Source organism: Silene latifolia, chromosome 2 (genome assembly GCF_048544455.1).
Source record: "Silene latifolia isolate original U9 population chromosome 2, ASM4854445v1, whole genome shotgun sequence".
In the NCBI taxonomy this organism is placed as follows: Eukaryota; Viridiplantae; Streptophyta; class Magnoliopsida; order Caryophyllales; family Caryophyllaceae; genus Silene; species Silene latifolia.
Window position 1 is genome coordinate 78,109,364 of NC_133527.1, and position 26,494 is coordinate 78,135,857.

General features: G+C 34.1%; 1 protein-coding gene across 1 annotated transcript in view; it reads left to right on the plus strand.

The window, feature by feature from the left end:
- Positions 1 to 13,282: 13,282 nt before the first annotated feature.
- Positions 13,283 to 26,494, plus strand: part of LOC141640997 (uncharacterized) — a 34,750-nt gene continuing 21,538 nt past the window's right edge. Inside the window, exon 1 of the mRNA XM_074449675.1 lies at positions 13,283 to 13,459. Within this exon, the coding sequence (XP_074305776.1) occupies positions 13,283 to 13,459 (177 nt within the window). The remainder of the gene's footprint in view (positions 13,460 to 26,494) is intronic.

Genomic DNA, 26,494 nt, shown 5'->3' on the forward strand with positions numbered 1-26,494 from the left:
CAGAATTGAAAACTTAAATACTTCTTTGTGAAAGAAGGTATTAGCTCATCATTCTCAATGAATAATGAGTTATAAACTTTTACAAGATGATTGCTCCCACTAAATTCCATGTCTACACATGAAAATTTCCAACTCCCACTTAATTCCACATGTTTCGCAATTGACTACTCAATCGAAACATTTCAAGAATTGAAATATATTTTTCTTTGCCAAGTTATTAAGATAAAACCATATATGTTCCCATCATATCATTTCAAAATACCTATTTTGAAGAGGTTTCATCTTAACCTTATGGAAAGAGATTTTATTCTCTAACTCATTCATTTTATAATGATGCGTAGCAATGTCATTATTTAAATGTGAATTATATCTAATACACGTCCTTCTCAAAATACCCTTCTCGGAAGGAGGTTTAACCATTTTATTTTCATAATGAGGTTAAGTAATGACATTAGCGGGGTTAATACTTAACTTAGCTCTTGAGGATATCGGCATATCATCCTTTGCAACTTTTAGTCATAAATCTCATTTATTTTCGAGGATGCAACTTTGATTCATTTAGGCTCTTAAGTAAACATCAATATTTAAAGTATTGGTCAAATGTTGTTCATAAACTAGTCAAAACTCTTGTTAAGACTTTACATTAGTCATTCTTATTCCAAAACTTTCTTTTGGTCTCCTCATGTAGTTATCTTGAGAACATATTCTTTTGATTACTTCACTTGGTCTCTTTTGACATGTAGATTTCATCTATTCGAGACCATAGATCTCATCTATTTGAGTACACTATATAAATAGGTATACCTTTATTCAAATCATTCTCCCTTGCGTAGATCTCATTTACACAAGTACACAAATTTTTCTTGATGTTCTTCGTGTCTTCATTTTTCTCCCACTCTATCTTTAGAATAAATACACTAGAGATTCAAAGATAGTTTATGAGACACAAATAATGATTTTGAAGTATAAGGAGGACTATCTCATAGGTTGACTAATTATTTTAAATTTGATAAGTGTACCTGGTGATTGACATTTCTTTAGGAGAGTTCATCAACTCAATATCACTTTATAATTGATCATACACAAGCCTTAAGCTTGTGGACATATAATGAATCCCATCATTATAGTTGTCTATTAGATCACTTTAAGTGAATGATCATATGTTTCTATGAGCAAGCGTATAAAGACGAATTTTAGAACAAGGATAAAATACGATAAAATGGGTGACTTGGGTTGCAAACCAAGCCACCATTATCCAAAATATAACCATTATCCAAAATACATTTCCATGTCGAACACGGAAATCAAAAGGTTCTACAATCCAAAACATAAATTAAAATAAGACAATAAAAAGCCAAGCTTCATGGAAGCTACTCCTAGCTTCTTGATGGTTTCTCAAGCTTGCTTTTCTTTTCCCTTGTCCTTGCTTGGTGGAGGCCCTATTTACAATAAAAGGGGATACATTATCACAACTTTGTATCACAATACCATAGTTGAATTAGAAACATAAAAGAATGGATAATCATTTACTTACTGGAGTGATCTTTCCAGCTTTAATGTCACCAAGATATTTGGAACAATTTCTTTTCCAATGTCCAACACCATTACAATAATGACATTTATCAAGAGGACCCTTCTTGATTTTGGAAGTGCTAGCTTCATAAGTCTTAACTTTGGTGAAATTGGGAGCTTGCTTCTTACCCTTCTTCCCATTCTTCTTGAACTTCCCCTTGCTTTTGGTGCTTATGTTAAGCACATCCTTAGGTGGGTTAACATTTAACCCCATGTCTCTTTCGGCTTGCACAAGTAACTTGTGCAACTCTTCAAGAGACACGTCCTTGTCTTGCATGTTAAAATTCACCCGGAATTGAACATACGCTTTGACTTTGGATAAGGAGTGTAAAATCCTATCTACAATGAGTTCTTTGGGGATTTCAACCTTTTGAATCGTCAAAGTCTCGACTAGCTCCATTAATTTGAGCACGTGAGGGGTAACCTTTTGGCCCTCTTTGAAGGCAAGATCAAAGAATGCCGCGGCCGCCTCATATTGGACGATCCGTGGAGTTTGTGAAAACATTGTAACAAGCTTGGAATAGATTTCATTAGCGGTGCCCATCTTAAAGGCTCTCCTTTGGAGATCCGCCTCCATCGCAATGATCAAAACATTTTTCATTGCGGCGGACTCCTTGTGGTAAGCCTCATATTCTTCCCTAGTAGTGGCACTCGACCTAGCATTAAGTTCGGGTGGAGAGGCCTCGGTGAGATAACAAAGCTTGTCGTCACCCTAGGCGGCTAATTTGAATTGGGCATCCCAATCGGAGAAATTTGACCCATTATTTTCAAGTTTACAGCGATCCATATATGAAGGCGTTGGTGTTTGGAGTGGTCATTTGTTATGAGAAATAAAAGCGGTCTACAGAACAAAATAGAAGGAATAAAACATATGTCGTTTTCATAATAATAATACTCGTAAAAATTTAATTTAAACAAGTTTTATTGCATTTATCTAGTGACCTCTACCCAACTTGATAAATGATTCCAAAACCCACATTCATATTAATTTAGGCATCGGTAAAGCCGAAAAACAACCCTTATCAATATAACTCGGTGGATTAACCTTTTAATCGATTCTACTTTTAGAACTCTTGGTCGATAAATTTACATTAAAATTTATCTTTACCACGAAACACATCCGGCAACCGTCGAGAATACTTTCGTTGAGTTCAACCCAAATTTCGAATAAATGTGTCCATGATCCAAATTTACATCAACTTGGGCATCGGTAAAGCCGAAAACAACCCTCATCTTTATAAACTCGGTGGGTAGACATTTATCACCCATTTCCCCTACGTAACAAGGTTTGTACCCCGGTAAAGCCGAGTGCACTCCCTCACGAAATAGGTTTTCATGGTTTCTACTTTTTGGTAAGGCTATGTCTCAATTGATTATTTTAGCGAGAGGTCATGTCAATTCATTATCTATCACGTTTTAAGTGAACTAAAGCGGTGAAATACGATAATTATAATTGACACGGTCGATAAACTCGATTAAAATGATGATGATGCATGTTTTAGTTATGGCGATTTTGCGATGCATGCAACATATAAATAAAATGCAAAGCATAAAATAAATCCTATTATGGCCTTCCTAAAATAGAAAATCTAATTAACTATTACATATTCGGAAACCAACTCCATTGGTCCCTTGAACTTCGGTTTTGGCACGCATCTCGAGGTAACACCGTCTTTATGTATCGCCTTCTTGAGTGACACCGTCTTCAAGGAACTCCGGAATAAATAAATTATATAACAAATTACATAATTTCCTATTATACATTTGTAATTAAAATAAAATAAATATATTAAATTACAAAACGGTGATACGAGATCACAATAAATTACAACCGAATCGATATTCCCATTCATTTCGGGTAATACCAATTAAAAACTAAGGCCATACTAAGTAAAAATTACATAAAATAATTTTACATAAAATAAAATTATGAAAATCATAAATAAAATGCAGCATTATAATATGTATGAACATGCCCAATTTTATGCTAAATCGCCTTTAAGGAGCCAATATCGTATATTAATCGATTTTTACGGATTTGCGTGAATCAACCTTTTATAAATCACAATAAATTGCATAAAATCATATTTATGCACAAGTTAATTACCCTAACCAACTTAGGACTCAAAATTAGTCTCCACTAACTTATGACAATAATTAATTAACTTTTATTTCTTAAAAATTGTTCATTAAAGGACTCAAAATTACAATAAAATGCCATAAACTCCAAATAAATCATAAAAATTTCAAATAAATTTGAAATTTGAAATTTAAACTCATGAACATTCTGGAAAAATACCATGACACTCATAATGTTCAAAAACTTAGGTTAAAATTTCGAAAAATTATCGGAAAAACTATGTTGCGGTTTATCGGATTTATCAATTATAATCATAAAGACATGAGAAACATTATATTCATCAACTTTTCAATTTTACATCTGAAAAAGATAATAAAATGCAATATTTGACGTTTTTCCTTAGTCATGAAGTATGTTTTAGCAATTATTCACTAATTAAGTCACTATTTATGTTATTTTTCATCAAAAAATTATAAATCATGCATAAAGACTTCATTATAGCCTATTATTTTACACACATCTTTTAAAATTGAATGTGACAACATACTAAATTTTCTATGACCAGATTCTAAATATTTCTCATATTAACCTATTTTTCATTTAAATTCGATTTTTATCATGAAAAATCCATATTTCGAGCATAAAAACTCCAAAATTTTTGAAAATGTACACGTCAACTAAAAATAATATATGTGAAAACATATCCAAAAACCACTGGAAAATTCGAAGTTTAGCTAATTTTAGTCCGAAAATGACATTTTTTATCATAAAATCACATTTTTAATGCCATTATTATATAAAATGAACAATAAAAATCCATAAATTAACAAAAATATCCTAAATACATTTTAGGATCAGAAAATTTAACATGCATAATATATTTCGTGATATATCATAATAACACAAATTTACAAGTTTTATATGTTAATCGTATAACTCGGAAAAACTATAACCGATTTGCATGCAAACAACCTAAGGCTCTTGATACCGCTTGTTAGAAATCTATATCTCATTACTACAACATATTCATAAATGTGATGATTTAATTTAGTCATAAAATTAAACATTGATCTTATGCATACAAACAATAATAAAAATAAGGAAGAAATCATCAACCCTTACATTGATATTTCGGATTTTTGGGCACAAGTGAGTTCTCCTACTCACTTGTTCTTGAGCTCTCCAAATATTGGATGAACAAGGATTCAAGTGTAGAATCCCTACCAAGGATTAATACCCAAGGTAATCTCTTAATAAAATTAATATTATTATTACTACAACAATATTAATTTTGAATAAAATTGACCAAAATATTATTTTGTTCTCTTAATATTTCGGCTAAGAGAAGGGAGAAAGAGGAAGGATTTTTATCTCTCTAAAATTCTTATTTTTAGATGTGTAAATGAATGAATGATACACTAATCCTTTTAGTAGTGTGTATTGTAAAAATTATGAAAGAAAAACCCATGGTTTTTTCTTCACAAAACCGGGTAGAGGGAGGGTTAAAGAGAGCCAATGCATGAGCAAGGTGCTCTTTACAAGAGGCACTAGGTTTGCATGGCTAGGTTTAGGCAAGAATGATTATGTTTACCACTTAGTTAATCAATATAATATTTTCCTAATACACCCCATTATTTCGGTCATATTAAGATAAAATGGACTCCATTTTATCTTTGTCAATTTGTCAATTTGTCTATTTTTTAACATATTAAAAATCAACGCATTAATAAAAATACGTCATATACAAAATTGACTTAGTAATTCATAATTACTTGTACCAAAATATTTTACCAATTATAAATCACAACATCTTGTATTTATAATAAATTATTCATTCAAATGCAATTGTTTCCTTAAACAATAATTTCATCTAAGTAATAAAACAATTCGATCACTTAGACCGTATCTTATTTAATCAAATTATAATAAGAAACGTAAATATTACTTCCAAAATCGTCCGTTAATTTTAAGTAATTTAATTAACCCGTATCGTCATACGATCAATTATATAATCAATTAAGATTGTTACCCTTTAGGTATGACCTAAGGGGAACATATGATCACCAGCGTCTCACGACAGTAATGTCAAACTCTAGTCAGCCAGTCATTACCGATATGTGTGGACCAGTTGACAGTAAAATATTACTTCCCAATTGTATTCTTTAGAATGAGACTTAAACATGTGATCATCATGATCAACAGTTGTGATCGCATCATTGTCGGAGGACACATATTCCAACAAGAAGACCCTCTATTTCTTAGTGCTTAGAGTTGAGTGATTCCATTGTTTAGTGCTTGGATTCCTCTTAGGCTTAATCTAGTGGCTTAGTGCTTGAATTAAGTCATATCCCGAGTCACTCAATTCTAATCATTCTTGCGATACGATTCTGTTGTTCAAGTTAATTCGTGGGTTCGAACAGTCCAGTCGTGTGTTCAACTTCAATCCTTAAATTTTCTGCCCAAATTTTAGTCCTTTAATCACAATTAACCAGTCCGTTTCACTGACCAAATCGAGTCTTATTGGTCCAATATCCGAGTCTTGAGTGTTTTACTTCAAATTGGTTATTAGAGCAAGGTTTAACACAATTCCATTGTTGTGTTAGTCCTAGAGAGAAACCTTCTTGTGAGTTCACTATAAAACTCAACCACATTCAAAAACACACAAAAAAAACAACCATGAGTGAAGAAAGACTAGCTGGTATTGAGACTCAAGTAACACAACTCTCGGAGAAATGTGACCTAATGATAGACTCCTTCAATGCTATCATGCCTAACATTCCAACACCGCCAAGAAACCGGGGAAGACCACCACCTCACCATGGTAGAGGGCGTGGCCGAAGGCTTGGAGCAAGGAACCAAGAGGTCGAACATGAAGAGGAGGACTTGCACTCGGATGAAGAGGGTTCCTTTATAGAAGCTGAGAATGAAGAGCATCCTAAAGATCTAAAGGTAAACATTACGGACTTCCATGGTAGTTTAAATCCCGATGACTTACTAGATTGGTTTAAGTCAATTGAAAGAGTCTTTGAATTTAAATCATACTCGGATGCTAAGTCTTTCAAGATTGCCATTTTAAAATTCAAAGTTTATGCATCTCTTTGATATGAAAACATTAAAAACCAAAGGAAGAGGGATGGTAAAAGACCCATAAAGTCTTGGTTAAAGTTGAAAAAGAAGCTTAGTGACAAGTTTATTTCCAAAGAGTATACTCAAGATATGTTCATTAAACTTAATCAACTAAAACAAGATCAACAACCACTTGAGTCTTACATTAGGAATTTTGAACAACTCACCTTGCAATGTGAAATCAATGAGAAATCGGAACAAAAAATTGCTAGATTTGTTGAAGGTTTAGATGATAAGATTGCTAAAAGAGTCCGTTTACAACATGTGTGGTCATTTGATGAGGCCGTCAACTTGGCCATGAGGGTGGAAAGGGCAGGAAAGAGTAAGACCCATATGGTCGAACCTACGGCCAAGACAAACCACTACCCCAAACCACGCACACCCGAGACCAAAACTAATGACAACCCAACCACACTACCAAAAACACCCTACCTTGACAAAAGAAAAGCACCCGAAACCTCACAAAGAAAAACCATTGGCCTTAAAAAATGTTTCCAATGCCAAGGTTATGGTCACTTTGCTAAAGATTATCCAACTCAAAGAGCCCTTAGTAGCTTTGAAGTGCTTCATTGGGGAGAGGATGAGGTTCTTGTGTGTGATGAGGGCGGGACCGAGGAAGAAAGTGAGAAAACCGAATTGATAGCACCGGATTCGGGTCTTAGCTTGGTCATTAGGAGGGTATTGCATACACAACCCCAACCTTTGGAGATGGATAAAAAACAACAACTCTTTAGGTCTAGGTGTACCATTGGAGAAAGGGTGTGCAATCTAATCATTGATGGAGGGAGCTGTACTAATGTAGCATCGAGTACATTGGTCGAGAAACTCTCATTGCCTACCATAAACCATCCTTGCCCATATAAACTAAGGTGGCTCAACAAAGGGGCCGAGGTTAGAGTGGGTAAGCAATGTTTGGTCTCCTTCTCAATTGGGAAGAACTATGTTGATGAGGTTCTTTGTGACATCTTACCTATGAATGCTTGTCATTTGTTACTTGGGAGACCATGGGAATTTGATAAGAACTCGATACATCATGGGAAGGATAATACATATGTAAGGTTCATATACCTATTATTAGACTCTTCTAATAGTGAACTAGTTAACATATTAATATGAGTTCATTAGATCTAGTGCATGCATAACTAAATAAGTGATTAAATGAGAAAATCAATGTAACTTACATTGTTATATGGTTCGAAAATAAGGGCACAAATAAGGTCACCTTCTTTATTTGTTCTTGAGCTTAAATGTAATGGATGATCCTCCAAAATCCCAATGTAGAGATCCTCCTTTGATTGCACCCAAAACAAATCCCTTAAACTAATATATTAATTAACTAGATTAATACACTAGTATCCTTAAAATAATTCTAATAATATTCTTATTACTACACTAGTATTCTAATATTGTGATTAGAATTTAGGATGAACAATCTTTCGATTTTCTAGAACAAGATTTTAGAGAGTTGTAAGAGAGATGATGAGAATGCATGCAAATGAATCTGTAGTGTTAAAATGAGAACAAAATCTCATTATATGAGGAGGAAGGGGCCGGGTAGATGAGGCTAAAAATGGCATCTACTTTTGCTTTTACACTTCTCCAAATATGTAGGTGTGTAAGCTAGTGTAGTGTAGGTTTGTTTATTTAAATTTTATCACATAAAGTAATTCAACCATAATACACTACAACCCCATCATTTCGGTCCATATGTATAAAATGGACTACCATTTTATTTTGTCAATTTGTCACTTGTCACACAATAAGTCACATGTAGTATGTTACATGTTATTAATTAATTTAATGCATATTTATCAAATAAATATCATTTTATAAATTAATTAAATTACATATAATAAATTGACTAGTGATTCTTGATCACATAAATAAAATGCGTCATATAATTATAATTCACAACATATTATAATTATAATTAACCATTCATTGCTATCTCTATTGTTTCACAAACAATAATCAATTTTAGTAATAAAATATTTTAATTACTAAAATAAATCTTATTTAATGAAATTACAATAAGATATAAATATTCTCTCTCACAATTAAATTGTTAAATTTTAAGGAATTGAGTAACTTGTATCGTCATACAATTAATCAACTTGTCTATTAAGGGAATTGTCCTATAGGTGTGACCTTAAGGAATCAACTGATCACCACCGTCAAATGACAGTAATGTCAAACTCTAGTTAGCTAATCATTACCGATTAATGATGATCAGTTGACTATATAATGAATCATCCCTTACGTATTCTTATTATTAGATTTAAACATGTGATCGCTCTATTGTTGAGGACACATACTCCAACAATCTCCCACTTGTCCGAGACAAGTGTACGTCGCCAATTCTCTTGTCCTATTACAATCTCCCACTCAATGCATGGTGTCTCGCAGGTCGTACTTGCATTTGATCATATCTTGAGTGGTTTCCTTGATATGGAGAGTAACTGTCTGACCGGAATTATCTACCGTAGATACCTTCCGAGCGTGGCCACGCATTTTCCGTTCACTGCTCTTCGAGTGGCCTTGAGATTTCAAATAACCCTGACAAGGGGGTGGATAATTCCTATCACACTATTCCCTTCGTATAGATACAGTTCATCATAACCCAAAATGTACTCATTTGACTTCAGTTACGACAATCGTAGAGTATAAATCATAGCCATTCAGAAATTCGTGCCAACTTGGGCGAATAGTCTCTAGTCAAAAGAATTGAGTCATAAGAATACTATAGTAGCTCTTGCCACGACCAGGCTTTATCAATTACCAGAACTTTATAAGCGGTCACTGCCCGACCGATCCCATACAGTCTACCTATGTGATCGACTAGTCATCCCACATGACTCATAGGCACATGAACTTGCCATCCATCGCATCACACTCTAGTTACTTTGAGACGTCACCTCTTTTAAGTAACCAGGGACGAATACTATGTTAATCCAGTTCACTTTAATGGGGTTTAATATTGTCTCAACAACCCATTTAGATTTAACAAAGTAATAAATGAGTTTAAAGAAACTCAAACGATAAATGCGATTATCATATACGAATAGTCAATACACTATTACTACTTCATATCTTATAATCTACAGTGTACCTTTTACACTAGTTGAAATGCAATAAAAGCTTGGCAAGTGGATATACCATGTATCCAAACATTCCAACTTTATGAATTGCCATTTCCTTCTATTCAATGTTATTTCTAATAACATGAATTTATCTAAGTATATGTCTAGTCTTCTTACTAGACTTGGGCTCTTTAGCTTGAAAGATGCTCCCACTGTTATCTCATAACTTGTGATAAAGTCATTAGTAGTGCTCTCTAGTCCTAGGAAGCACATGAATGGGGGACCGGAGAATCCACCAGGAGATAATTTAAATGGATAACATAGGTAGCTGGAACGTGAGGGGTATGAATAAGAGTACCAAGCAAGCTTAAATAAAGAGATTCCTTTTTCAGAATAATGTAGGCTTATATGGGTTAGTTGAGACTAAAGTTAAAGAGTTGGACTGTACTGGTGTTTTGTCTGTGTTTGGTCTGCATTGGAGAGGTGTGAATAACAATAAGTATCATCCTTGGGAGTAGAGTGTCGCTTGTTTGGGTTGATCAGGTGTTTGATGTGCAAGTTCTGACTATGTCTGATCAACATATAACTGCAAAAGTCACTGAGCTTGCTTCCTCTGATGTTTTTCTCTTCTCTGTTGTGTATGGGTCTAATGATGATAAGGAAAGGTTGAATTTATGGACTTCTTAAAAATTTTAAAAATTCTTAGAGGGGTCCTTGGTGTGTTTGTGGGGATTTTAATAATCTTTTGGCCCTCCATGAGAGAATTCGAAGACCTGTTCATTGGAATGATATTGTGGAGTTTAGGGAGTGTGTTGATTATTGTGAGCCGATTGATGTCAAAGCTCAAGGATCTTACTTTACCTGGAATAATAAGCATGAGCCTTCTTCTAGAGTGTTCTCTAGGTTGGATAGATTTATGATTAATACCGATTGGATGAATCTCTATCTTGAATGCCATGCTTACTTTTTACCTGAAGGAATATTTGACCATTCTCCTTGCATCTGCTATAGAAGATTGGAAAGACAACAGAGACCTCATTTCAGATATTTTAATATGTAGGGACAAGATCCTCATTTTATGGGCATTATCCAGCATACTTGGATGCAGAAAGTGACTGTCTCTTGGATGTTCCAGGTGGTAACTTGGTCGGAGTTGAGACTATTTTTCGGTTACTTGTCGTTAGGAGCACCTAAACCAAAACAATATTTATAACTTCACAAACTACTCTACTATTAGTAAAGAGGTAAGTAAAGGTCGGATCCCAAGCGACGGGTATTGATGTAGGATTTTCGATTGCAAGTAGTGGTGTCTAAGGGTGTCACAATTTGGGTTCAGATAAGAAGATCACTAAACTAAATAACAATGTAAATAAACAAGCAAGATGATTAAAATGAGATGTAAACAATTGATTAAAAGTACTAGGGTGTCATGGGTTCATACGGGATTCATGGGATTTTGATCATACAAACATGTTTTCAACTAGATGCAAGAAATTATTGTTGTGATGGGATCGAGTTAGTGTATATCTTACAATCCCTAGGAAGGTTTGGGTCCCGGAGCCGAATCGATTAGATTGTACAACACCTACAAGTTGACTTTGTCCTCCCTATCCAACAATATGCATGGTATAATGAGACTCGAGTTGGTTTATGTCTTACAAGTCTCATTGAAAAGATAAGTGATGGGTAAAAAATGCAAGGATTCATAGGCTCGCATTTCATCAAACATAACATGTGCATAAGTTGAAATCACAACAAGCAAACAAATTAATTATGAAAGCATATTATATTAACCATATTAGTTGCATAACTTATTTCAAATACTTTAATATGTGGGTGCAAGATGGAAGATTCAAAACTACTGTTCTTTCTATTTGGCAACAACAGATCACTGGGTGTAAGATGTTCCAAGTGGCCAAAAAACTCAAAATGCTTAAGCACCCTCTCAGACAGCTTAATAGAGAGGGTTTTGGGGACATACTCAATACTGCTAAGGTAGCTCAATTGGTTCTTGATGATCTTCAAAAGAAACTGCATCAGGATCCATGGAATATTAACCTTCAGGCTGAGGAAAGAGCTGCATCTGCTTCTTTTAAGGAACTGGATATGGCTAGAAATATGTTTCTCAACCAGAAAGCCAAAATTCCTTGGATGGAGTGCAATGATGAGAACTCTCATTACTTTCATAGCTCCATAAAAGCTAGGAGAGCTCAAAATAAGGTTCTGACAATCAAGGATCAATATGGTGTTACCTGCTATGATAATCAAGGCATTGAGAATGCCTTACTTGACTACTACACTGATCTCCTAGGCAGCTCTAAAGAAGTTGTCAAGGTTAATCTTGGGGTTGTGAGGAGAGGCACTTGTGTTAATGAAACTTAAGCTGCTAGCTTAATCCAGAGGGTTACTGGGGATGAAATAAGGGATGCTTTATTTTCTATTCCTATTTATAAGGCTCCAGGGCTTGATGGGTACACTTCTTGTTTCTTCAGAGATGCTTATGACATTGTTGGAAGAGATGTTATTCAGGTTGTTCAAGAATTTTTTGTTACTGGTAAACTGTTGAAACAGATGAATGCTACTGTGGTGACTCTTATCCCTAAGAAGGAAATCACTGAGACTGTCATGGACTACCGGCCCATTGCTTGTTGAAATATCTTGTTCAAGTGCATTTATAAAGTAATTTGTTCTAGACTGGCTAAGGTGCTCCCTGACATTATAAGCCCTAATCAAAGTGCCTTCATTCATGAGAGGGAAATAGTGGATAATGTCCTCATATGTCAGGATTTGATGAGACTTTATAATAGGAGGATTTGCTCTCCCAGAACTATGATGAAGATTGACCTTAAGAAGGCATATGACTCCATTGAATGGAGTTTTGTGGAGGATATGCTTGTGGCTTTGAAGGTTCCTGATCAAATGGTCACTTGGACCATGCAATATGTGACCACTCCTTATTTTACATTGGCTCTCAATGTCTCCCATTTTGGATATTTCAAAGGAGGTAGGGGCCTTGGGCAAGGGGATCCATTGTCCCCCCCCTTCTTTTCACTGTCTGCCTTGAGTATCTTACAAGAATTCTTAATGTGGTGACTCTTAGACATGACTTTAGATTCCACCCTATGTGTAGAGGATTAGGCCTTTGTCATTTAGCTTTTGCAGATGACTTGCTGCTCTTCAGTAGAGGTGACACTAATTCAGTCAGCGTCTTTATGAGGCACTTCATACTTTCTCTATTGCATCTGGTCTCACCATCAACAAGGCCAAATCTGACATCTATATGAATGGTATGACTGTTGAAGATGAAGCACAAATTATCACCATTTCTTGATTTAAAAAGGGCAGCTTCCCTTTTAGATACTTGGGAGTGGACATCTCGTACAAGAGACTCACTAATCATCAATGCAGCAAACTTGTGGACAAAATGGTGCTTAGAATCCATAGCTGGGGTGCAAAACAGCTGAGTTATGCTGGAAGATTAACCCTAGTAAAAACTGTTTTGTCTCAGCTTCACTGTTACTGGGCTAGGATTTATTTGATTCCTAAAGGTGTGATCCACAAAGTGGACAGCATCTGCAGGAATTACCTGTGGTCTGGCAAGGTTTGGTATCACAGAGTTTGTAACACACCCATACTCCAAGTGCCTTACCAGGACCACTCAGGTATGAAGATATTACCATCACGGTTACCCGAGGCATGATATTCATAAGACAATAACGAAACAACTTAAATAATATAACTTTAGTGAAAAGTACAACTGAAACCAAATCCCAAAATACGGGTACAAGTTCTTAAAACCATCTGTCTACTGAAATACTGAAATGTCATAAAACTAAAAGACTACAGCGGAAGACTTCTATCGTCAGACGGTGGCACCTCCCAGCCATCCCAGTACTCAACTCAAACTCGCTCAATTCTCGCTCACCATCCCCGAATGGATCACCGCAGTTTACAAAACAACAACCGGGTCGATAATCACACAACTCAATATATATCAACAATAAGATAAACAGACACTTAATCACACACACACAACCACAACAATTCCAACAATCTCAATCACCGATCTTTCACTTTGGACCACCACCGCCAAAGTGGGGGACCGCAGCCGTACCCACCAAATCCCCGCTCCTCATAATGAGCGATAACCCTGTCCATTAATGTGCACATCCCCTTCCGTGGCGGGTTCCACGAAGGGCGAAACTAGGGCGTGAAGCCACTCCCGCAAGTGACCCCACTCAGCCGAGGACACACCTCGAGGACCATAGACAAACAATCACAATCACAATCACAACCGTCACAATAAAATTACTATATCAAACAATCAATCTCAACCCATCAACAATCATCCCATTATGGGACTAATACTGAGTAGGAAATCCTACCTGGAAAGCACACTATCAGACGGTCTCTACAGCTGTATGAAAAAGCTTCCTCTATGAAACCTCCTCCTATCATACAACATACAAATGCTACCAAATCACATACTACTCAAAAACCCCCAAATCCCTAGATTAGGGTTTAACCAACTTAAAGAAAAGACAACAAAAAGGGTACATAGATCTTACCCTTGACGCAAGGATCTCAACGGTATAACAAACGATGAAAACCGACCTTCCAAACTCCGGGATTTGCTAACAATGCGATTAAGATGATGAACGTACTTGCTTTCTCTCTTTGACAGTAAATTAGGTTTTGCAAAAGTGTTTAGTATAATGACGACGAAGGTTATATATCTTAATCGCATAATTAACAAAACCCGAGAAAAACTCCCCGTAAACCGGCTACTCGATCGAGTACCCAAGGTACTCGATCGATTACCCCCTTACTCGATCGAGTATCCTAGTTACTCGATCGAGTACCGAACAGGTCAGAAACTATTTTAAAACGTAACTTACCCTTACTCGACAGAGTAAGGCCTACTCGATAGAGTACCCAAAGACTCATAAATACGGAGTATTACAGTCTTCCCTCCTTAAAAAGAACTTCGTCCCCGAAGTTCAAACCACTACTAAACAAAGGTACTCCCACAACACTTCCGACTCAACAACCAAAACAAAACTCAACATAAAACATGTTACTAACCCAACTCATCCCGACAAACATACCGACACAACATACAAAAAGGGTATAAAACTCTTAAAAACTCGTCGCGATCATCTCCTACCCCCCTAAAAGAAACAAGGTTACGTCCCCGTAACCATACATACCTGATCAAACAGAAAAGGGTAACGCTCATCATAGCTTCCTCTGGCTCCCATGTAGCTTCCTCATGTTGGGAAATGTACCCTCAACAATAGTGCGATCACATGATTTAAATATCATTATTAAATCTCATTTTAAGAATACATGTGGGATGTAATATTTTACAGTCAACTGGTCCACACATATCAGTAATGATTGGTTGACTAGAGTTTGACATTACTGTCGTGCGACGGTGGTGATCAGTTGATCCCCTTAGGTCATACCTATAGGAAAATACTCTTAATTGATTATTTAATTAATCGTATACCGATGCGAGTTAATTAAATTGCTTAAAATTGACGGATAATTTTGTGAGTATAATTTACGTATCTCATTGTAAATATGATTAAATGAGACACGGTCTAAGTAATCGAATTATTTTATTACTTAGATGAAATTATTGTTTGCAGAAACAAATTGAAACGGAATGAATAAATTATTATAAATACAGAATGTTGTAGTTTATAATTTGGAAACATTTTTGGTACAAGTAATTATGAATTACTAGTCGATTTTGTAAATGACATATTTTATGAGTATGTTGATTTTTAATATGTTAAAAATACATTACAAATTCACATGTCAAGTAACATGTCACATATGTCACACTTGACAAATGACAAAATAAAATGGACCTTCCATTTTATCTTGTATAAACCGAAAATTAGAAGGAGTATTAGTGGAATAATTATGTTGATTATTTTAATAAGAGAAAACATAATTATTAAAGTCTAATCTCTAGCCATGCACACCTATGCTTTTGAGAAGAGTATAAATCAAAAGTATTGGGCATCCTACCCAAGCTAATTTTCGGCCAACCATACAAAAAAAGAAAAAGAGCTTTTTCTTTTAATTCATTCATTCATCATTTTTACATACAACATTTTCTAGTGTAAGAAATGTATTTTTCTCTACATCTTGTGAAATCTAGAGAAATAAAACTTACAAATACTCCATCTCTTGACCGAAATTTTCAAGAGCAAAATACAATTTATTTTGTAACAATTTTATAGCAAAAACTAATATTATTACTAGATCTAAATAATATTGGTTATTAAGATGTATTCCTTGGGTATATGCTTTTGGGAGGGATTCTACATTTGAATCCTTGTTCTTCCATTTGGAGAGCTCAAGAACAAAAGAGAAGGAGATCTCTTTTGTGCCCATAATACCGAAATCACCAATGTAAGGACATGATTTCTCCTCTATTTTAATATTGTTTGCATGCATAAAATCCGTATTTAATTTTATGACAAATTAATTTCGACATATATGAGTATGTTAGTATGTATAAAGATCTACATTTCCTTCAATCGGTATCAAGAGCCACGGTTGTTTGCATGCAAATCGGTTAAAAGTTTTTCCGAGTTATAAGAATAACAAATAAAACTTGTAAAATTTGTGTTATTATGATATATCACGAAATTAATCCATGCATGTTAATATTTCTGGTCCTAAAATGTTTTAGGATATTTTGGTTAATTTTACGGATTTTTATTGTTCATAATTTACAATAATGGCATTTAAATGTGATTTTATGAGTAAAAATGTCATTTTTGGTCTAAAATTAGCTATACTTCGATTTTTCCATTGATTTTTGGATATGTTGTCACATATATTATTTTGAGATAACCTGTAAATTTTCATAATTTTTGGACTTGTTATGCTCAAAAAACGGATTTTTCATTATTAAATTCGGATTTAGGTGAAAAATAGGTTAATATGAGTTAAATTTCGAATCTGGTCATAGAAAATTAATATGTTGTCACATGCAATTTTACAAGATGTGTGTAAAATAATTGGCTATAAAGAAGTCTTTTTGCATGATTTATGGATTTTTGAAGGAAAATAGCATAAATAGTGACATTATTAGTGGAAAATTAATAAAACATAATCTATGACTTAGGAAAAACGTCTAATGTTGCATTTTATTATCTTTTTCAGATCTAAAATTGAAAAGTTAGTGAAAATTATTTTTCCATGTTTTTATGATTATTTTATTAAAAATCGATAAACCGCAACATTGTTTTTCCGGAAAATTTTCGAAATTTTTAACCTAAGATTTTGAACATTATGAGTGTCATGGTATTTTTCCAGAATGTTCATGAGTTTAAATTTCAAATTTTTAATTTATTTGAAATTTTGTGATTTATTTGAAGTTTATAGCTTATTTTGTAATTTTTGGTCCATTTATGAACAATTTTATAAAATATGGGTTAATTATGGTCAAATTATTAGTGAAGACTAAATTTTGAGTCCTAAGAGGTTAGGGTAATTAACTTATGCATAAATATGAGTTTATGTATTTTTGTGATTATAAAAATGTTGAAATCACGCAAATCCGTAAAAACCGAGTAATATACGATATTGGCTAATTAAAGGCGATTTAGCATAAAATTTGGCATGTTCATACATATTATAATGCTGCATTTTTCTTTATGATTGTCATAATTTTAATCTATGTAATTTTGAATTATGTAATTTTACTTAGTATGGCCTTAGTTTTAATTGGTATTTCCCGAAATGTATGGGAATATCAATTCGGTTGTAATTTATTGTGATCTCGTATCACCGTTTTGTAATTTAATAGATTTATTTTATTTTAGTTACAAATGTATAATAGGAAATTATGTAATTTATTATATAATTTTATTCATTCCGGAGTTCCCAAAGACGGATTTCTTCAAGAATGGCGATGCATAAAGACGGTGTTACCTTGAGATGCTTGCCACAACCGAAGTTCAAGGGACCAATGGAGTTGGTTTCCGAATATGTAATAGTTAAATAGTTTTTTCTATTTTAGGAAAGGCCATACTAGGATTTATTTATCTTTATGCTTGCATTTTATTTTATGTCACATGCATCGCTAAATCGCCATAACTAAAACATGCATCCTTATTTTATCGAGTTTATCGACCGTGTCAATTAGAATTATCGTAGTTCACCGCTTTAGTTCACTTAAAACGTGATAGATAATAAATTGACATGACCTCTCGCTAAAATAAACAATTGAGACATAGCCTTACCAAATAGTAGAAACCATGAAAACCTATTTCGCGAGGGAGTGCACTCGGCCCTACCGGGGTACAAACCTTGTTACGTAGGGGAAGTGGGTGATGAGTGTTAATCCACCGAATTCATGTTGATGAGGGTTTCATCGGCCATACCGTGCCCAAGTTGATGTGGATTTGGATCATGGACACATTTATTCGAAATTTGGATTGAGCTCAACGGAAGTATTCGCGACCGTAGTTGCATGTGTTCCGGGCTACAGATAAATATTAGAGTAATTTTATCGACCAAGAGTTCTAAAAGTAGAATCGATTAAAGCGTTAATCCACCGAGTTATATTGATAAGGGTTTCATCGGCCATACCGTGCCTAAGTCGATATGAATTTGGGTCTTGGAATCATTTATCATAGTTGGGTAGAGGTCACTATGTAAATGCTTTACTTGTTATTTACAAGTATTAATAAAACGATAAATGTTATGTTTTCCACTATTCCGTTATCATATTGTTCTATTTCTTTACCACAATTCATATACGATATCATTTTGATTTTTGATTCAAATCTCCATTAAAACATCGTAACTAAAAACAAAATTTGAATTTTCTTCTAAAACCTCAAATGAACCATTGTTAAGGATCTCTTGTAAAGAGTATAGATTAAAAGTTGTTCATTATCAAACAGGTTTTTGATACTTGACTAACACATCTACTTACAATGGATTATTATTCATATACTTAATTGAATTAAGTACCTTGAAGCAATAAATTGTTTTGGTAATTAGTTTTGTCAGAATTCGTAATTGACCAAAATAACGCAACCACTTCAATGAAAGTTTTAAGACTAAAACGATTGAATTGAAGAGTAATCTTTATAAGATTCACCTTTGCTTCTCTAAGTAAAGACTCATTGAAATGAGTGGGAGCATTCTATTAAACCGTTAAGATGAGGACGAGGTTAAAGAAGTAAAATTAGTATGGAATTGATACAAGGTTATGTTAAAGGTAAAGTTGTTGAGAATGACGATACTAAACCTATCAATCCCGACCGATAAAGTTTCCATTATCTTAAATGTTGGACACGAGAAAGGAAACTACCCCAAATTATTGAAGAATCAATAAGTTAGTTGTGGGACATCTAATGGGATCTTCTTCTTTAAATGTTTATATGATTGACATAAATTTTGCTAGTACTACTTCGTCAATATTAGAAACCGGTGGTGGTTTACATCGTTGTACTTGATACATAGAATGATTAGAATATGACGACTAGCATCAATGATGTCGAGAGATAGAGTCATTGTGTACTCAATCTAGTTTTCGGGTTTGGAGTTGTACTTAATTGTGACTATTAAGTACATAAACTCTAAATAAGAATACATACTTGTTAAGATACAAAAGAGGTTTCACTTTTGTGACCCTTTACACCACGATTTGATATATGGCTAGCCCATTATCAAGGTGATAATATTCTAAACCAAACTAGAACGATATATCATGAAGATGATGCAAGACTCAAATTGGTAACCCAAGATTAAACCTTAAATTTTGGAATGATGAACGCAAAGAGTTATCAAGTACTCTTGAAACCATTAGATTGTTAATGGTATATGCGTATCTTGTATTCAAAGCAAGATGTCTCGTGCTTTTTGGTTGAAAAGGAGAACGAGGTTGTATATCATCGATCCAAGATAGGTTGATCTTTTTCTTTTACCAATGATATAAGTTGACGCTAATATGTTCACTTAATAAGGTAAAAGGAGAAATCTTTGAAGAATTTCAAAGAGTTCAAGGAATCACGATTTAGTCGTGATGGGATTATCAAAGTGAAGATTTTGATATAAGCCAAAGGAAATGTGATATAGTATCACAAGTTAATCTCTCTTAGCACGCATTATGGAATAATGTGTTATTAGATAAGAAATCAAACGATATTCGATATGGTTTGGATTTCAATCAAGTTACTTTGAGTTACTTGATCCTTTTGGGGATTTTATCATTTTTGTCTAAATTATTTTTCCACTAAATCGAATCATATGAGATATGAAATGGTAAGGGTACCATGTTTGTAAGTTTTCACAAGAAACAAATACTCATTTTTCCCTTTCAATTATCACGAGTACGACGGGTTTGCGGCTCATGAAGCTGTCCTTCTAAAATACAAGTTTATTTTTAGAAGACAGAGTGGGAGAAATTATTCAAGAGCCACAAAGAATGCCACAGAGAATGTTATGTCGCAAGAAACTGGTTTTTCTTAGATGCATGAGACGTTTTGTGTAAAATATTGTTTCTTTAAAACCTAGGAGGTTAAATTTGTCACTTGTTAAAAATGATGAATTCATCCTACTTTTAAGAAAGTAAAGAGTTTATAACTTACAAAGAAATTGTTTGATTCAAGTTGATTACTTCTGGAAAGTAATAAACATATGACTTACATGAGAGTGTTTAAGTCACAACTCAATATAAGGCTTAGAGCCATGAAAATCCGAAATAAAAGGCTTGATTAGTGACAAAGGGTTTTGCACTAATAAAGAGATATTTCATAGCAAGATTAGTTCCAAAGGGTTTTGCACTAATTGAAATGCTTAAGTCTATTTGGATCTTCTTAGGGATTGTGTTTCATTATAAGGTTATGAAATACACAGCAAGTGAATCTAAAACCCACTTCTTCAATTAGAAGGAATGTATTCAATACATGTCTTGAGTTTTGTAGATTCTTGCAATCCTAAGATTATGTGAAACTTAAGAGAGAATCTTAAGTAGGACATCAATGAGTTGGAATCAATGATTTGATCATGTTATAAAACGTTTCTCGATAAGTCGAGAAGTTGTGTTTATACGTGGAGTTTAGTGGGAGTTACGGAAGTTTTAATTAGTCCGATATGTGGATGACATATTGATCATTGAGAATGATTTAAGACTTTTGGAGTATTATAATACATCTTGAATATCCGGATTTATGAAGATAAATCCATATGATATTAGCGTCAGTAAGAAGTCTTATGTTGATAAGATTCATGACTAGTTCAATTAAATTGAACATATTTGATTAATTTCATTTGCTTCCGCTGCCGAATCAATTAAAAAGAAATGATGTATAATACTTCATATGCTTTGAGTATGATGAATTGTTTTCAAAAATCGAATTTAAGTAATCTTTACCAAGTAAGCTGTAAAGATTACCCTTAAGTGCTTGCAGAAGCATTAAGGAAGTAAAGCAAAGTGTTTATGATAAGGGTGTTACACAAGTGACAATTGACAATTGAGATTGCGCATGGTTTCCGACAAAACCATAATCAAAACACATTAGGATGGTTAAGATACCATTGTGACAATGTTAATTAAGAAGTAGATTTTCTAGAATCGTTCTAGGCAATAAAGAACAATGAGTGATATTTATAACGGAAATTGAGTACACTTGTGATCATGAGATGTGCAAGAAGGATAAGTCCCGCACACTGTGAAAACAGTGGGAGCTATTCTTAGGCTAGAGGGCCTATGTCTTGATTGGATCTCAACACGTACTCAGAAAGTTTTGTAATGCAAATGTTGTTAGGTTCATATACCTATTATTAGACTCCTCTAATAGTGAACTAATTAACTTGTTAATTATTTGTTCTTTAGATCTAGTGCATGCATAACAAAATGAAAGATTTATGAGAAAAACAATGTTCCTTACATTGTATAATGGTTCGAAAATTTGGGCACAAGTAAGGTCACCTTCCTTCACTTGTTCTTGAGCTAATAATAATGGATGATCCTCCTAAGACTCCAAGTTTAGAAGCCACTCCAATAAATTGCACCCAAGATGAATCCCAAAAATCTCTACTAATATTAACTAGATATGTAGTAGAAATAATACCTTAATAATACTAATATTCTTATATTACTACTTCTAGTAATAGATTTGGTATATTAGTATTTGTTGAGAGTTTGAATGAATTTTGCATGTGAGGAATTTTAGAGAGAAACAACTTAAACTAGCAAAACAAGCAAGTGAAAAATAAGCAACCAAAAATGCCCATTTATGGTGCCAAAAACCGGTGGCCTTCTCAAGCCACAAGAGAATCTTTTTCCCTTTGTTTTATTCACTTTGTTTTTGCTTTTGGTAGATTGTAGGATGTAGGTGTAAGATGTAGTATGCAATGCTAGTATGTAGTGTCTCTTTCACACATTAACTAACAACAACATAAGACAAAAGAGCATCTTTGCTCATCTCATATTTGGCCGAAATATTGGTCTTTTATGGACCACTTTTGCCTTTTGTCATTTGTCCCACAAATGCTTATAAGTCTTATGTTTAACAATCTTACATATTTAATTATTAATGTAATCATTTAACACTTAAATATTACAATTAATAATATAATATACACTCCACTTTTTGAGTAGTATACTACCATTATATCATCATATAATGGGTCCCATAATTGCTAGTTAGTTAAAATTACAACTTCTTGTAACTTTAAATAACTAATTACCTCTACCTCAAAACTTATATTAATACCTCACTAATTTAGTAATATAACACTTAATTACTAAATTTAATCTTTATTTAATCACATTAAAAATAAGACGCAAAATTGCACTCCCATAATTAAGGAATTAATTAATCTGTATCGCATACAATTAATTAAATAGCTATTTGGGCTTCATCCTATAGGTGTGACCTAAAGGGATCAACTGACCACCACCGTCACACGACAGTAATGTCAAACTCTAGTTAGCCAATCATTACCGATTAATGACGGTCAGTCGACTGTATAAAGAATCATCCCTGACGTATTCTTAATTTGAGATTTAATTATGATATTTAAATCATGTGATCGCACTATTGTTGAGGACACATTTCCCAACAATCTCCCACTTGTCCTCGACAAGTGTGCGTCACCAATTCTCTTGTCCTATTACAATCTCCCACTCAATGCAAGGTGTCTTGCAGGTCGTACTTACATTTGATCATATCTTGAGTGGTTTTCTCGATCTGGAGATTAACTGTCTGACCGGAATTATCAATCATAGATACCTTCCGAGCGTGGCCACGCATTTCCAGTTAACTACTCCTCGAGTGGCCTTGAGATTTCAAACAACCCTGACAAGGGGTGGACAATTCCTATCGCCCTATTCCCTTCGTTCGCCACACCATCATAACCCAAAATATACCCAGTTTGACCTCGTTTAAGAAATCGTAGAGTATAAATCAAAGCTAATCAGAAGTTGTGCCAACTTGGGCGAATAGTCTCTAGTCAAAAGAATTGACTCATAAGAATACTATAGTAGCTCTTGCCACGACCAGGCTTTATGAATTACCAGAACTCTATAAGCGGTCACTGCCCGACAGATTGTCCCATACATTCTGTCTATGTGATCGACTAGTCATCCCATATGACTCTATGGCACTTGAACTTGCCATCAATCGCATCACACTCTAGTCACTTCGAGACGTCACCTCATATAAGTAACTAGGGGCGAATACCATGTCAATCCAGTTCACTTTAATGGGGTTCAATTTGTCTCTACAACCCATTCGGATATGACAAGGTACCGGGTGAGTTTAATTAAAAACTCAAACGATAAAGGTGATTATCACATATGAATAGTCAATACACTATTACTACTTCATATTCTATAATCTCTACTGTTATAAAAACACTAGTTAAAATGCAATACAAGCTTGGCAAGTGGATATATCCGATATCCATATATTCCAATTTAATTAATTGCTATTTCCTTCCATTCAATGTCATCTCTTAATGACATGAATTTCTCCAAGTATATGTCTAGACTTCATACTAGACTTGGGCTCTTTAACTTGAAAGACGCTCCCACTGTTATCGCATAACTTGTGATAAAGTCACTTGTAGAGGGATTCACCCTTAATCCCTACGTTGACTATTTTATCACAACTTGGATTCCTTTTGTAGATTTTTGCAATGCGCGAAACTAAAACACCTTTCTTAGTCTCTTACTCCTTTGTCAACAATTCATCCTAGGATTTCAACAAATCCGTTTTGGTTTGGAAACTAAAGTTTGTGTATCCCATCAACACCTAACTTAGTTTATCATCCAAACATGTGAACGACTCCTTCCCTAATTCTTCTCAAGAATCTCAAGGATGTTCTATAAGGCTCTCACAAACCATATCATGGGAATTATCTTGTTATTGACTTATTATGCCCTAGGCATATTTTTCATCACAAAGACATGCATGTCGTCTGTTGGCATACATAATCGTTCTAATGGCGGAAACATTAGCAATCGATTTCATGTAATCAACAACTTAATGGGTTCAGTGAACGACTATGATTCCATCATAGTAATTCCACTTTCATCATCATGAATAAGCCATTCCACCTTGTTGATGTTACAACAGATACGAAAGATCTTATCCTCATAAGACTCTCAACTCTATGCCAATATACTCTCACATAGATTCGGTAATCTAACGTAAATTGCACCCTTTCCTAGTCTCCCAATCACTCTTGCCAGAAGAGAGCATTGGTACATTATTCTCAATAATTAATATGTCATCAACATATAAGACATGGAGAAACAATTCTAGCTCCCACTTAACTTCATGTATATTATGATTCTTCAATCATGTGAATGAAACAATTCACTATAATCACATGAATGAAAAGTATAATCCTTTTAATGCTAGCTTAAGATCATCTTGTGATCACTTAAGATAGCTACGCATAATATGTTAGGATTCTTAGATCTTCATCTAAGGTTTTGTGTTTTTAAACACATCCTTCTCTAAATTTCCATTTTAGAAAAACGAAATTTTATTTGCCATTCTTCATTTAATGAAATGTGGCAATCCCTAACACAATTTATCTTGATCAACATCTTTATGTAAATCTTATGCATTTGTGTACTCTGAAGCTCTATTTCCCTTTAAAGAGACCCTCACTTTAAAGTAAATCTACTCATGAGCAACAATTTTCGGATTGTAATGCTTCGGCTCAAATGTAACATGGTCATATTACTATCACTTTCACAAAGTAATATTTTTAAACAATAAAGACATGTGCGATAAACTCCCACTGAACTATACTCTCATACTATCTTCATAGATAATAGTTCAATACCAACTCCCACTCTATAATTCAATTACTTTCACAAAGTAACATTTCAACTATAGGAGATGTTTGTGACGATTCAATTTACTCCCACTCTATTTCTCAGAAATACACCTAATTTCTCGAGAGATAGCTTTGTGAGACACAAACATATATATAACGGAGTATTAGGAGTTTTCAAAGACTATATATTAACTTTCAAAAGGCCATCCTAACATGGCAGCTTGATAATATGACAGTCTGATCCATGTAATCTGGTTTAATAGACTCTCTATTCTAGGTATCTTATGGTTGACCATCCGTTTAGAATTACTTGTCCGTATTGGATTGCAAATTCCCAAAATTGAGTTTCAACAACTCAAACCTAACTCATATTACTTTGATCTTATGGGTAGTGACACTAGGTCATAATCCATCTTTAATAAATCAAATTTATTACTTAGATCTTTGCCACTACGATTGGGTCGTAATGCTTAGAACTTTATTCAATTGGTTCTCTACGTCATTTTAGAAATTTCTCAAATCTCTCAAATGCTATACCTTTTATTTGATTAAGTAAATATACCCTTATCTACTTGAATCATTGGTAAAAGTGACGAAGTAGTCATAAATTCTCCTTGCGGTGATGTTAATTAGAACACATACATCGGCATGTATTAGTCTCATCAATCACTTGCTTGTGTCCCTTTACCACTAAAGGAAGTACAAATTATATTGCAAAGGAAACAAGATTCGCATATTCCATATGATTGAAAATCAAATGGTTCAATAATACTAGTCGACACTAGCGTTTAATGCGTTTCTTATTTATGTAACCTAATTGAAAAATCAAATGTACAAATCATTTGGATTACTAGTTATGAGTCTTTTGGTGCGTATTATGTAGACATCTTTGTTTGAGTTGGGAGTGTCTAAAACATGTATATTGATAAGATAAGTGACATGGCTCACATCCATGTCTGGTTTCAACAATTGTCTTTGATGACAAAATATAAATCCTTTCATGTCTCACATAGAAATGGAAATAATGTTTTAGACTAAATGGATACATAATAAAAATTATGTAAATTATAACTCAAAGCTATTAGCAAAAACAAGTACATAAATTTCTCTTGAAATGGCGGCTACCCGAGCTCCATTTTCTTGTCGGAGATTCATATTACTCTTGTTTAGCTTTTCCACATTTCCAAGTCCCACTTGGAGTAACAAGCCCAACTTTGATATCTTCCAAATACTTGGGGCAATTTCGCTTCCAATGGCCCATGACATTACAATAATGACATTCCTCATAGGATTTGGC